Genomic DNA, 12,294 nt, shown 5'->3' on the forward strand with positions numbered 1-12,294 from the left:
TCAACTAGCTCTAGCTTACTTAACTATACTTCTATTGTTGAATATGGGATTATTTCCAATTTTTGCCTGTTATTATTAATAAGACACCTAATCATAAATGGAATTGTTGGATAAAATGGTATTAACCATTTAAGACAGTTGCCAAATTATACTCCAAATGGATATATAAATGTATACAATCACTAGCAATTTATGAATACCTGTTTCATAATGCCTTCACTAACATTTCATATAATTTTTAAAATTCAATTTTGATTGGCAATAAACATTTTACTTTCCACTTTTGATTACTATTGGTTTTTTTTACCACTTATTTTTTAATCAACTATATTTTTACTTTTGTGATCTTTCAGTTTATAGCCTTTGTTCATGATTCAAATAGTTTTAAGGATCAAAAACCATGGCAAAAAATTTTGAACTTTGAATGCTTCTTCCTCCTAACCAAACTCCAAACTTATTCCCTTTTTCTAAAGATAATTAACAGTCTCTTTTGGTTCCTTTTTCAGTAAGAAAAATAGGTTTGTGTATGCATGTATGTATTTATGCTTATGGTTAAATACAAATGGGTTTTCTCTCTTTATACACATACACCCTTTTGAACATTCTTTTTTTCACTTGGATGTATTTCTACATCAGCACTTACATATTTACCTCAATTTTAAAAAATTGTTTTATTCCTTGGTTGTGTCATACTTCTTTTAATAGCTTTCTGTTGATGGATCCTTTAGTTTCATTTAAAAAATCTTTTTCGGTAAAAGATGCTTCCGTGAACACATCTGCATGCTTATCTGGTGAACTTTTGTGAGTGTAGCCATAGAAGAAATGCCTAGCAATGGAATTTCTGGAACAAAGGGCAGGTACAATTTAAATTCTGTCGTCCAGAAAGGTTGTACCAGCCTATGTGGTCTGACTCGCCTGTTTCCCTATCTCTTCAACAGTGGGTATCAACAGACATCTAAATTTTTGTGTATCTGATACGTGAAAAGTAATCTTTAATTCTCACATTTCGTGTTGCATGTCTTTCGTTATGAGTGAGGTTTAGCACTTTTTCAAATGCTTGATGATTATTGTATTCCGCCCCCCTCCCACCCCCAAACAGCCAGTTTGTATCTGAGGCAGAGGCTGCCAGTGGTTTCCTGATCTATTTTCTTTTCCTTAATAATAGAAACTCTAAATATTACCTGGCCACTCAGATGGAAAAAAAAAAGTTAAGTTTTCTGATTTTAAGAAGTACCGTATTTTGCTGTGTATAATGCACACCTTTATGCCCAAATTTGTGAGGGAAAAATAAGGATGTGCATTATACATCGGTAATACTAATTTGGTATCTATGTAAATGTTTTTAATTCTTTCATTTATACTTATGAGTTAAAAGTGTAACTCTAGAAATCAATAATGATATCCGTATGCAAAATAATGCCCTGGAATACAATAATCAGTTTTGTTGAACTTAAAACGAACTTGCAACGATGAAGAGTTCTTGGCCTTCTATGATGTGTAAATATTGTAAATTTGTTACCGGTACATACAATTCCTTGTGTCTTGTATCTGTTTTTGTGTTTTGTAATTATTTGTTACATAAAATTTCTTGTACCATAATTTGTTAAAAATTAAATGCTAAAAATCCTTTATAATACAAAAAGCAAGTACCTAAATGTAAATAAATAAAAATTTGAATTAAAAAAATTAAAACAAAAGAGTTTTTCCCTGAAAGTTTGGGCCAAAAACGTGGGTGCACATTATACATGGGCGTGCATTATACACGGGAGTGCATTATACATGGCAAAATACGGTATATGTAAATGTAAGTGATGCCTCCTTCTTTGCTCCTTCCCCCCCTTCTTCTGTCTAGAATGTAGACATAATGGTTGGAACTTGAGCAACCATTTTGGCATTGAGATGCAAGCCACATATTTAGGCTGTGGAGCCCAAGATAGAAGCAGCCTGAATTCCTGATATGTTCATATAGAAATAAATTTCTGTCTTATATAGGCCACTGACATTTTGAGTTTTCTGTTACAGCTAAACCCAATCCAAGCAAATACATTATCCTTAGCTTATTTTCTAATTAAGTTCTTTATTTTCTTGATTTGTATAAGCATGTAGGTCAAGTAGCTTGTCAAAACTCACATACTTAATAAATGGCAGAGTCAGGTCTGGACCCCGAGGTCTCTCCAACTTCAAAGCCCATATTCTTTCCACTATAGTGTGCTCCTTTTAATTGGGACATAACTGGTATATATGTAGAATAACCAAATAGCAACATAAGGTCAAAACCATGCAGTAGTAACATGAGTGGTTTCTTCATTCAGTCATTTATTAGTTAGAAATCTTAGTTAGTCTGAAGTGCTAGTAATACAAAGTCAAGAGTCGATCAGACTAGATGCTCATAGTTTTTCAGGGAAGTTAAAAGTGTATACAAATAAGTAAAAATAGAAAAGTGCTCCTGAAGAAATATGAGAGTATGATTGGCTGTTGCAGCTAATTGTAGTTGGGGAAGGGTGGGGCAAAGCTCTGGAAAGGCCTTACGAAGAGGGACCCCTTGAGCAGAGCCTGAAAAGTGGAAAAGGCATTCATCCCACAAAGGACAGAAGGGTATCTCAGACAGGAGGTGGGTGTGAACTATGGGACATCACACTTACAGACTCACAAGTTCCATGTAACTAAATTGCAGAGTACAAGTGAGGAAATGGTAACTGAGGCTGGACGGGGAAGCAGAATTTGTGAACCAGGCTGCAGAGAGCGGGAACATCACATGGCAAAGGACATGCCTATAAGGAAACGTGAAAAATTGAGGCCATTCATCCAGTTAGCCGATCACATTAACCAAGTAGTCCAGGCTGAATTAGAACCAGATAGATTGACTTTAGAACTCTGGCTTTTGAACCAATGCTGAGTGTCCGCTTGAGGACAAAATCGTTGTGATGTGAATCAAGTTTGTTATTAACATCTTCTACCTTTTCTAATTTGTTTCCACCTCTATGATTGCCCTTCTTTCTTAATCTCTAGGTACTCAGACCTCTTAAGTTGTTTTCTATCTATCTAGAGACTTCTTTACAATGCTCCATTGACTGACATATCCTGCATGTCTTAATGTCAGTGAGCTAAAGAGCCAAATTGGTCTGTACTAAGGTTTAATGACTTATGGGGAAAGGAATGCATAAAATATTCCTATAGGTTTGCTACTGGTCACCAAAAATTAGAATTACCAATTCTACAAGGAATGAATATTTCATTATGTGATACCAAGTATATATATGTATACATGCACATATACATACACACATATGTATAATGTATCTATGTGAATGCATATAGCAAGTGTGTGTGTGTGTGTGTGTGTAGGGTATATAAATGAGTGTTCCACAAGAGAAAACTATATATGTGATTATTGTCGACTCTGATGGTTCATGTAAACTATAGTGTCCTATGATGCCAGCGTCGCAGAACTAGAAAATAGACAGGTAGAATTTGGTTAACTAACTTGAAGTATTTGGAAGGAAGAAGACTGTGCTGCTGAGTACGGAGGCTTCAGGGGTAAGGTCACACTAGGAGCTAAAGTAGAAATGGCGAGGGAGCCTCATTGTAAGGCCCTCTTGTCAGTACTTTGATTCCTCCATCAGTTTATGTGGAGCTGCACACTCTACTTAAAACCATCAATAATTTACAGAGCTTAAAACATCATCATGGAGGGCAAAGTAATAAAACATGTATTACAGAGTTTAATCGAATGAAGCCACATCATCAGAACTGTGGCTAATCTTACCTATTTGACTTTTTTTAGAACCACATATAATATGTATTCCTTCTCCTTAAGAATGGCTTATCTATATCCCCTCAAAATATTGAATATTATATTTGGGAAACTCTGATTTTTGAGTTAATGTCATCTGCAAAAGTTGGGTGTTGACATCATACCATATGTCATCACATGTGGAATTACAGTGGACCTGTAGAAGTTCAGAGTTGGAAAGAGTCTAGCTCCTCATTTTGTAGGAAAGGGAAGTGACACCTGAAAGGACTGATTCACCGGCCGAAAATGACTGAGCTAGATTTTAACAGAACTGAGAGGAAAAACTAGTCTTCTGATTGCCAGTCTACTACTCTTTTCACCATCCTGCATTCCTAGCATAATCCCATGCAATACTGTTCAAGCTTACTAAATCATATCACCCCTCACTTTTCATAATGCTAGATTCTGGAAGACTTAATTTTATATATGCAGGAGACAAATAGCTTAGTGCCGTTGTTTCAGAAGACTTGGTCTGCAAAATTGCTTTGATTTATAGACAATTTATTGAATAATTATCTTATTATTAGACTAATGCTTTATTTAGTTTTTTGAGAGAAAACCCTCTTAGAAAAACTAATATTAAAGCCTTGAAAAATGGCTGTTGGACATATTCAATTACTATATTTCATAAAATTTCTAAAATGCAGAAATTTAGTGGATGCATTTTGTATTGTGAATATATATTTAGCTGATGGACTATAACAGTTAAAATAGAATCATGTATAGCTTATTGAGTAAATAAAAGTGCTTCCATAAAGATTCACATGACACCTAGCTTTTATTTCAGGTAACTAATTTTTTTTTGAGAAATTATTTAAACTTAGATTTACATGAGAGACTACCAGAACACCTCAGCAGTTTAAAAAGTAGTTTAAATAACCATAGACTTTACAGATTTAAAATATAAAATCAGGTGGTGAATATTAACTTTTAATGATCTCTGATAAAAAGTTATTTAACTGTCTTTTACTCTCTGTGTCATATTAAAAGCGTTATATTTCTGGATGTTATTTGTAACAAGAAAAAGAGCTCATCTTTATTTGTTTTTTTAACATCACATTCTGAAATCAAAATTCCACCAAAATATCTGTTGGCTTGTCTTTAAGCTATTAAATGACTTAAAATCAGATTTTATTCCATTTCATGGAAAAATTATTTTCAAATAGTATATGGAGTATGGAGTACAGCAAATGATCCTAGTAACAAACAATTTGTTTTCATTTACACAAAAGTTTATCTGTTTACTTGGTGGAGGGCACCTTTTGGGGGGTGCAAATCTTTAAGGAAATATCTTTTTTAAAGGTTATTTTCCATGTTTAGGACATAAAGTCACAAGATAGTATGCAAAAAATAAGTCTCGGATTTGAAATAGTGGAGAAATACTCAACACCCCATTTCAAGGTTTTTTCAGTTAAAAAATATCATATTAGATGAAAAGATGCTTTCAGACAACATAGTGGAACATAGACATATTAAAAAGTAAGATGAGGAAAGACAAAAGAGGGACCCTATATGCAGAGTGCCAAGATCCATAGAATATTAAGAAGTAAGCAGTTAGAAACCGTCCCTAAAAGACAGCCTTCCTAATGTGTAATGTGTTAGCTTGATGGAACCACAAGAACAAAAAAGGACACTAAGTACAGAATATAGATATGAGTAAATTATATATATACATAGAATATATATTTATAATGTATTATATTAATATATATTATAAATATATACACACATATACTGGGGGTGAAAACACTGTTTTAAGAGCTGTTATCTATGTATTACTTTTCGAACTTGAATTACAGTAGCAATGTGTAGTATGATGTTTGCTCAAAAGATGGCATTAATCAAATGAATGCTAGTGTCATTCATTGTATTACAATTTAATACAGTTTTTTCCTTTCTTAAAATGTGTATACATTTTTTTGGCAATCTTTGTATATACTGGGGGTGCCGTAAAAATGTATACAAGTGGACACTTTGGTCAGTGTTGCTCAAGCAGCAGTTCATCATAATCAGAAGTGTCTGGAAGCTGATGGTAACCACTTCGAGCACCTCTTATAATTGCAGAAGTCAAACATCACTTGTATTCATCTTTTGCTATCAGTATATGTTGAGTATTACAATTTTCATAGTTTTTTCCTTTCTTAAAATGTGTATATATTTTATTTGGCACACTCTGTATTATATATATATGTATTATATATATATATATCTGTATGTATATATATATATATATATGTATCTTTAACATTGCAAAACAGGAGTGATTGGTCAGTTTGGCACAGTTATCTTTCCCTAGTCTGAGGCATCAAGAAGAAAGAACCCTTGGAGAATACCTGACCTTCCTTCGTCTGATTCTGCACACTCCTCTCTTTTCGTATATCATTTTCTTAGACCAGCACTTGAAGTATAAAGATGTAACAACAAACTTTTGAAGCCTTGCCTGACAGTACTCTTTTATCATAACAAAGAGTACGATTGCTATCACTAAGTTTTATTAAGCAGAAAATCTGGCCCCACCATCTACCGCTCTTGCCCACATTCTCTTTACCGCCAGGTCTGGCAGAATAAGTTAGTAGATGGCATTGTCATCTTTACCGCAGCACTGTCAATCAGGTAATGTCGCTGCTAATTCAGAAACACAGCTTTAAAAAAAATCAGAGAAGATGGTTCATGTGGCAGTAAAGGTGCGGTAACAGTGCACCTCCATCCGTTGATATACTGAGATGTCTCTGTTCCAGTTCTGATATGCTCAGCCCTGTATTAAGGTTCTGCAAGTAAAACTTCATCAGTGTTGCTAATAAGTATCAACACGTGATCTCCGGAATTCCATTTCTCCATGGGGATAAGCTAAATCCTTTTCTTCATAAAGCCATTCAAGTGGCCATTTTAGGTGTTTTTTAACTTCCAGCATAAAAAGAGATGGTTTCCGTCAGCTGTAGGCTTGCAGTGGAGTATCAAGAAATCAAAAGAACAGAGATCAAAGAAAATTGCTGAACTAGGTGTTAGATGCAGCCATTGATTTTTCTCCAGTTGTAGTTTTAAAAAAAAACCCACAAAAATAGTAACGCATACGACAGTTGAATTTCTAATACTTTCCTAAGGTCAGAGATAGCTTTCCTCATGTTTTCACATGTAAAACTGGCTTTGTATAACATGAGATAATAAAGCATGCCATAATAAAGATCCTTAGAGTTCATACTATTTTGTTGTCAAAACTGTGAGGGAATCTACCAAAAAGATGTTTGTTTTAAAAAAAATTTTGTGGTATAAAAATGTGGATTTTAGTGGAGACACTTATGACTAGACTTGTTATTTCAGCAACATTTATTTGCTGGGAATCTGGAAAATTCTGACATACGAATTGATCACTATTTTCCTACTTACCTATAAAAGTAATAAAATAATGCCTATCTGTTTAACTGGTAAGACTTTGTTAATGTTAAATATTAACTACTGAGTACTGGTTACTTATGGCTTAAATGTATAGCTTCATCAAAATTGTAATTCTGTTTTCAAGTACTTCATTAATGTGTGAATTTCTTAAGTTTGATTTCCAATAGATTCTGGATACCAGTAATGTTTTTAAATATGTGACAAATTGTTTTCATGTTGCAATACTGTATTTTGATGCATGAGTTCTAGATACTTACCATAGAACAGTATTTATTATTAATAACAAAGGATGGTGGCATTATTATTAAAGATAAAGGCAACAAGTTCATTTCACTAGCATTTTATAGCCCAGTGTGCTATTTTTCTAGAGGTCACTAGGATTGACTTTTTTTTCTTTGTGCTATATTTGTCAATTAAATAAGGGTGATAGATTTTTTAAAAACATAAATATCCATAGTTCACTTTCTTTTTTTTCTTTTAAATTTTCAAATGAACATTTATTGATCCCATATTAAATGAGACGTGGTTAAGACATACGCCTCCTCTGTCTATGGACAATTCCCTCCACTCTGTTTATCTTCAGCTGGGTACATCCTGTGTCTCACTAGTTTTTTTACAATTATTGAATCTCCTATAATGGAACAGTCGGCTTGTTCAGAAGCTCAGAATTTTTTTAGAAAGTTGTGGTTAACAGAGTAAAGATCACAGCCAATGGAGAATCTGCCTAATTTTAAACAAGCACTTAGATGAATTCATGGCTTTCCATGGAGGGGCTAGGCTCGTCTGGTGCTCCAGTCAGGAGCTCTTCTGAATAATCACCAGTGACATTTGCTGTGGCCTCTGCAGTGGCTTCTTCCACAGACTTGGGGAGTTTGATTCTGCATCAGGAGTCAGTCTGAAAGCCTGTGTATTCTCCAAGTACACACGGTGGTCGACACTGCTTCCGCAATGAAGTCTAGGGTCACGGTCAAGCCTAAGTCAGCGGGTGACTCTGGGTCAGCTGTTGGCTTTCTCAGAGTCCAGAGTGCTAACCATTACACTACGGAACCAGTGGTTGGCTTTAGTTCAGCCTTTGATTCTAAGTCATTGCAAATGTGTGCGTCAGAACGAGCATCGCTGTGCAGGGCTAATGCCGGGCACATCACGGCCAGGATGAACTGGGGAGAGACAACGAGGGCTCCTGATCACCGTGCTGGCGGTGCTGGTGGAGAGCACGGGAGGCGGGAGACGGTGAGGGGGCACGTGGTAGGCCCTGCGTGTCTAGAAAATAGTTCCTTTTCTAAGCAATCTAATTCTCCATACTGTATAGCACACATTAGATAACATAAGGAAATAGACACCATTAGCACTGGTTTCTGTAAGTTGCCAGCGGATGGAGGCAGAGGTGAAAATGCCTGACTGGTTGTATTCACTCTTTGAGTCAGTAACTTCATAAAAGTTTGGTACAAAATTTTAATATTTAGGCACACTCTTGATGTCCTGAAAGTGTATGACGTAGAATCCGTTACACTTCAGTTACACTTGGACAATAATGTAATATTTATGTATTATCATCTAGAGTATATAAATGGCAGTGTCCACCCCCTTTCATATTACAGTGAAGAATAGTCCACATCTCTGTTTGTGGTTTTAGACTCTGTTTAAGAGTTTTCAATTATATGTTTATTATTGTTTTTTCCTTTTTATATCACAGACAGGATCACGAGACCATTCAAATATCTCGATTCCTTCAAGAGCTGCTCTTCCTGCCGACACAATTGGTGTTGGGGATTTTTTGCCATTGAAAGCTGAACTTGATACAACATACACTTTCTTAAAGGAGCCATTTATAAATTCTGCGCCGCTGACGTCATCTGACTCCTCTCCAGTAACTATGTCTGCTAATGCCAAAAGACCAGCTCACATTGGATTATGACTTTATGAATTAAAAAAACGCAGGAAAAGTTAACAGTACAATTAAAATTGTTTTGAAGGGACTTTTTCTTATCAGTGGAATTTTGTTTCAACACAAGTGGCAATGGGTTTTTAAAAATTGTGTGCTATCTTGATGTGTGCTGGTCTCTCTGTCTCCTTGAATAATGAAATAACCAACTTTTTCCCCCCCTCGAAGTTTTATTTATTATCACAGTTGCTCATTTTTATGTAACGTATTTTTAAATGTTAAAGAATGACACATTTTGGGTAATTTCCTTCAGACTTAAAAAAAATCGATAAGCCATTTTAGTCTCTATCTATCAAAGTTGTTTCATACTTGTCTATTTTAAAGCAGGACTGCAATGCTTTAATAGGATTGAGAGAGCTATTTGAAATGTATGCCAATGATTCCTGTCATTTCATGGCAGCCTTGCCATGGTTCACTGAGCCCCCTCTTCTCTCTTGTCAGCTCAACTGAAGACAAGCATTTCGTTGCAAACTTTAAGCAGGTTGTGCAAAACAGAAATGATGTGACTGCTGCTCCTCCTGCACAATAATGTCACTCCTGGTCAGTGTGAGAAGGTCAGGTTGCTCCTTGTAAAGCTACATGATACCGCTTGCCCATTTGAACAAGTTAAGTTAACTGCTGAATCGGGTCCCTGCAGGCATTGAAAACTCATCCTTTTATCAAGTCTGCATTTGATGAGAAAGTGGAACAATTGTGCTGGGAAGATTTCTCTGGTATGTTTAGGCACTCTGTTAAGGACAGTTCCCACACCAGTATCGCAGGTAATATGTTTAGTATATAAGCTGAAAAACTTCAAGATAATGGCTGTTTTGACCTTCAAAATAGACTCCTTTTTTTGTTTTTGTTGTTGGTAGGACCCAAGAGTGACGCCCATCTTTGATGCTGACAGAATTTAAAACAAGGCCATTGCCCTGCATTTTCTGCCTTGTAGCACACAAAAGTAAAATTGTATGTCAGGCCGAGATGTCGGGGAGCTGACAAGATGCCCCAGTGACATTTCAGCTAGAAAGAGCAAGTGTCTTGCAACCAAGTGGTCAAATATCAAATAATAGGTCAAGCAGGAAGGAGCTGAGTTCTAACCACAAAGAGGTTTCTGGTAACTTACTTGACAAGCTTTTGGGCGCTTTGTGGCTTGACAAAGTGATGTTCTGTTGGGCATCGATAGACAGACTGTTCTTTATTGCCTTCAGAAGATCAGACATTGACATTGATTAAACTCTTTAACCCTTAAAGGTTAAATCTTAACAGTTTGCATCATGGTAAGTGAAAAACAAAAGAAGATTTGTAATATGTATATGTTTTTGTATTAATCGTTTAGCTTCCAGTTATATTAACTTCTGATGTGAACTGTAGTTTCTGATGAAGAGTTTTGATACAAAATCCATACTTTACATTATTTTTCATTATGGAGTTTATTATAGATCAATTAGAATACAACTGTGTATTATGAAATCTGTATTGTCCTAACCTTACAGTGGCATTTGATCCAAAACATACCCAACTTCTGAGAAGTTTTTCAGTTGGCCTTGGTAAATAAAATTTATATACTATTTATGTTGTTAGCCAAATTAGCCAAGCGATTTATGCCATCTGAGGTAACACACCACTGTTTCTGTTACACTGTAGCACAATACTGTTTCTTATAGTACTGAGCCAATATAAAGAGCTTTACATGAATCCTTAGAAAGCAATTTATGTGGAGTACAATTACATCTTTAACCAAATTTCTCTTAATTGTTTCCTTGGAATTCTTTTTATTAACCATTCTGGGTTTTGAGTGTTACGGAATATGCCCTGTGTAGTGTAACATGCATGAAATTCAACTTGCAAATTTATTGTAACACGGAAAATGCCATTCATTGTTGTTATATGGATCATAGAGTAATGTCTTCACATTTCTAAACTTTTTTTTTGCCGTTCCACACAATGATTAAGATATTGTCCATATAGAAATTGATATATATCTTTTCAGTTCATGTAACATCATTGAGCTTCCAATTCTCACACTATAAAGTATTGCCCTATGTCACTTACTTACATATCTCTGTTTCTGTTTGTGTTGTATCTGTTTTCAGATCTTGCTAATTTAAGAGGAATGAGAACTTTTGTAAACTTTGCCTTTTGTAAATTTTTGCCTTAATTTTACAATGTGAATGGAATAACACCAAAAATAAATGTATATGTTTCTCCATATATGTGGGTATCCAATTTTACAGGTACATTTTATAGAGTAAATTCTGAACTATAAATGCAGGATTATTAAATCAAATCAAAGCATGCCACATTTATAACCAACTAGATGTGAAAGGTCATAGAGACGGAAGGATGAGCTTTCTGAGTGATCATTACTATTAACTACCAGATATAATAATTTTTATACCATGAGCTTTTCCCCCAGAAGTCAGAACCAGCAGGAGGAGATTTAATGACATATCCTATGGAGATCTGAGAAACTCTAGATGGCTTCTGAGCACGTTAGTGACCAATCACTGCACATTTGAGATCTGTGTTGTATTGGTAAGGACAGTTGCTCTTTCCCTCCTTCAAAATGATGTATAAAGCAGACATTTCTCAGGAGGAAGACTTCAAATACTTTGGTGGGGGAAAGGAAGTTTTACTTTACACCTTAGTATGTGGATTTTCTTACTAACCTTCTGTAATCTAGAAAAAATATCTATCTCATCCATCACTATCAAAGGGGTTCTTAAAGTTACTATTTATTTTGATACCTGAGTTGCACTTATTTATCAAGGATTTACCAGCACCTTTAATATAAATATTTTGCAATGACATAACACAAATTTGAAGAGGTATAGGAAATTGCAAGCTTTGCCAGTTCAATGATAATTTAATAACATAGATGAATAACCTTCTAAATAGTAGAATAACTTTAATTTATCAAAAGTCTGACTGACTCTTATTAAACTTAGCAACACTGTTTTTTATTATATGCAATTATCGAGTGCTAATTGAGATCAGTACTATTTTCATCTTACTCTCTCAGTTATGCCTGAATTCTTTACATAGACTATACTGAACAATAGTAAATCAAGCCTATTTTACTGTGTCCTTTTTATAGACAAGTTTTCTAATATAAAAGGTGGAAAGTAAATAACATTTATTAAGCAACTGCTCTATGCCAGCCATTATAGCAACACTCTAATGT

General features: G+C 34.9%; 1 protein-coding gene across 5 annotated transcripts in view; it reads left to right on the forward strand.

Annotated features, from left to right (window-relative positions):
• The window catches only part of CCDC171 (coiled-coil domain containing 171), a 272,305-nt gene extending 260,984 nt beyond the window's left edge, over window positions 1–11,321 (forward strand). For all 5 annotated transcript variants that reach the window (XM_074330354.2, XM_088792782.1, XM_074330356.2 and 2 more), the window contains one exon: window positions 8,880–11,321. In XM_074330354.2, coding sequence (XP_074186455.2) covers window positions 8,880–9,101 — 222 coding nt within the window. In that variant the 3' untranslated portion in view covers window positions 9,102–11,321. The remainder of the gene's footprint in view (window positions 1–8,879) is intronic.
• The last annotated feature ends 973 nt before the right edge of the window (window positions 11,322–12,294 follow it).

This window comes from Rhinolophus sinicus, chromosome 16 (genome assembly GCF_057876585.1).
Source record: "Rhinolophus sinicus isolate RSI-liver-muscle chromosome 16, RSI-T2T, whole genome shotgun sequence".
NCBI classification, from domain to species: Eukaryota; Metazoa; Chordata; class Mammalia; order Chiroptera; family Rhinolophidae; genus Rhinolophus; species Rhinolophus sinicus.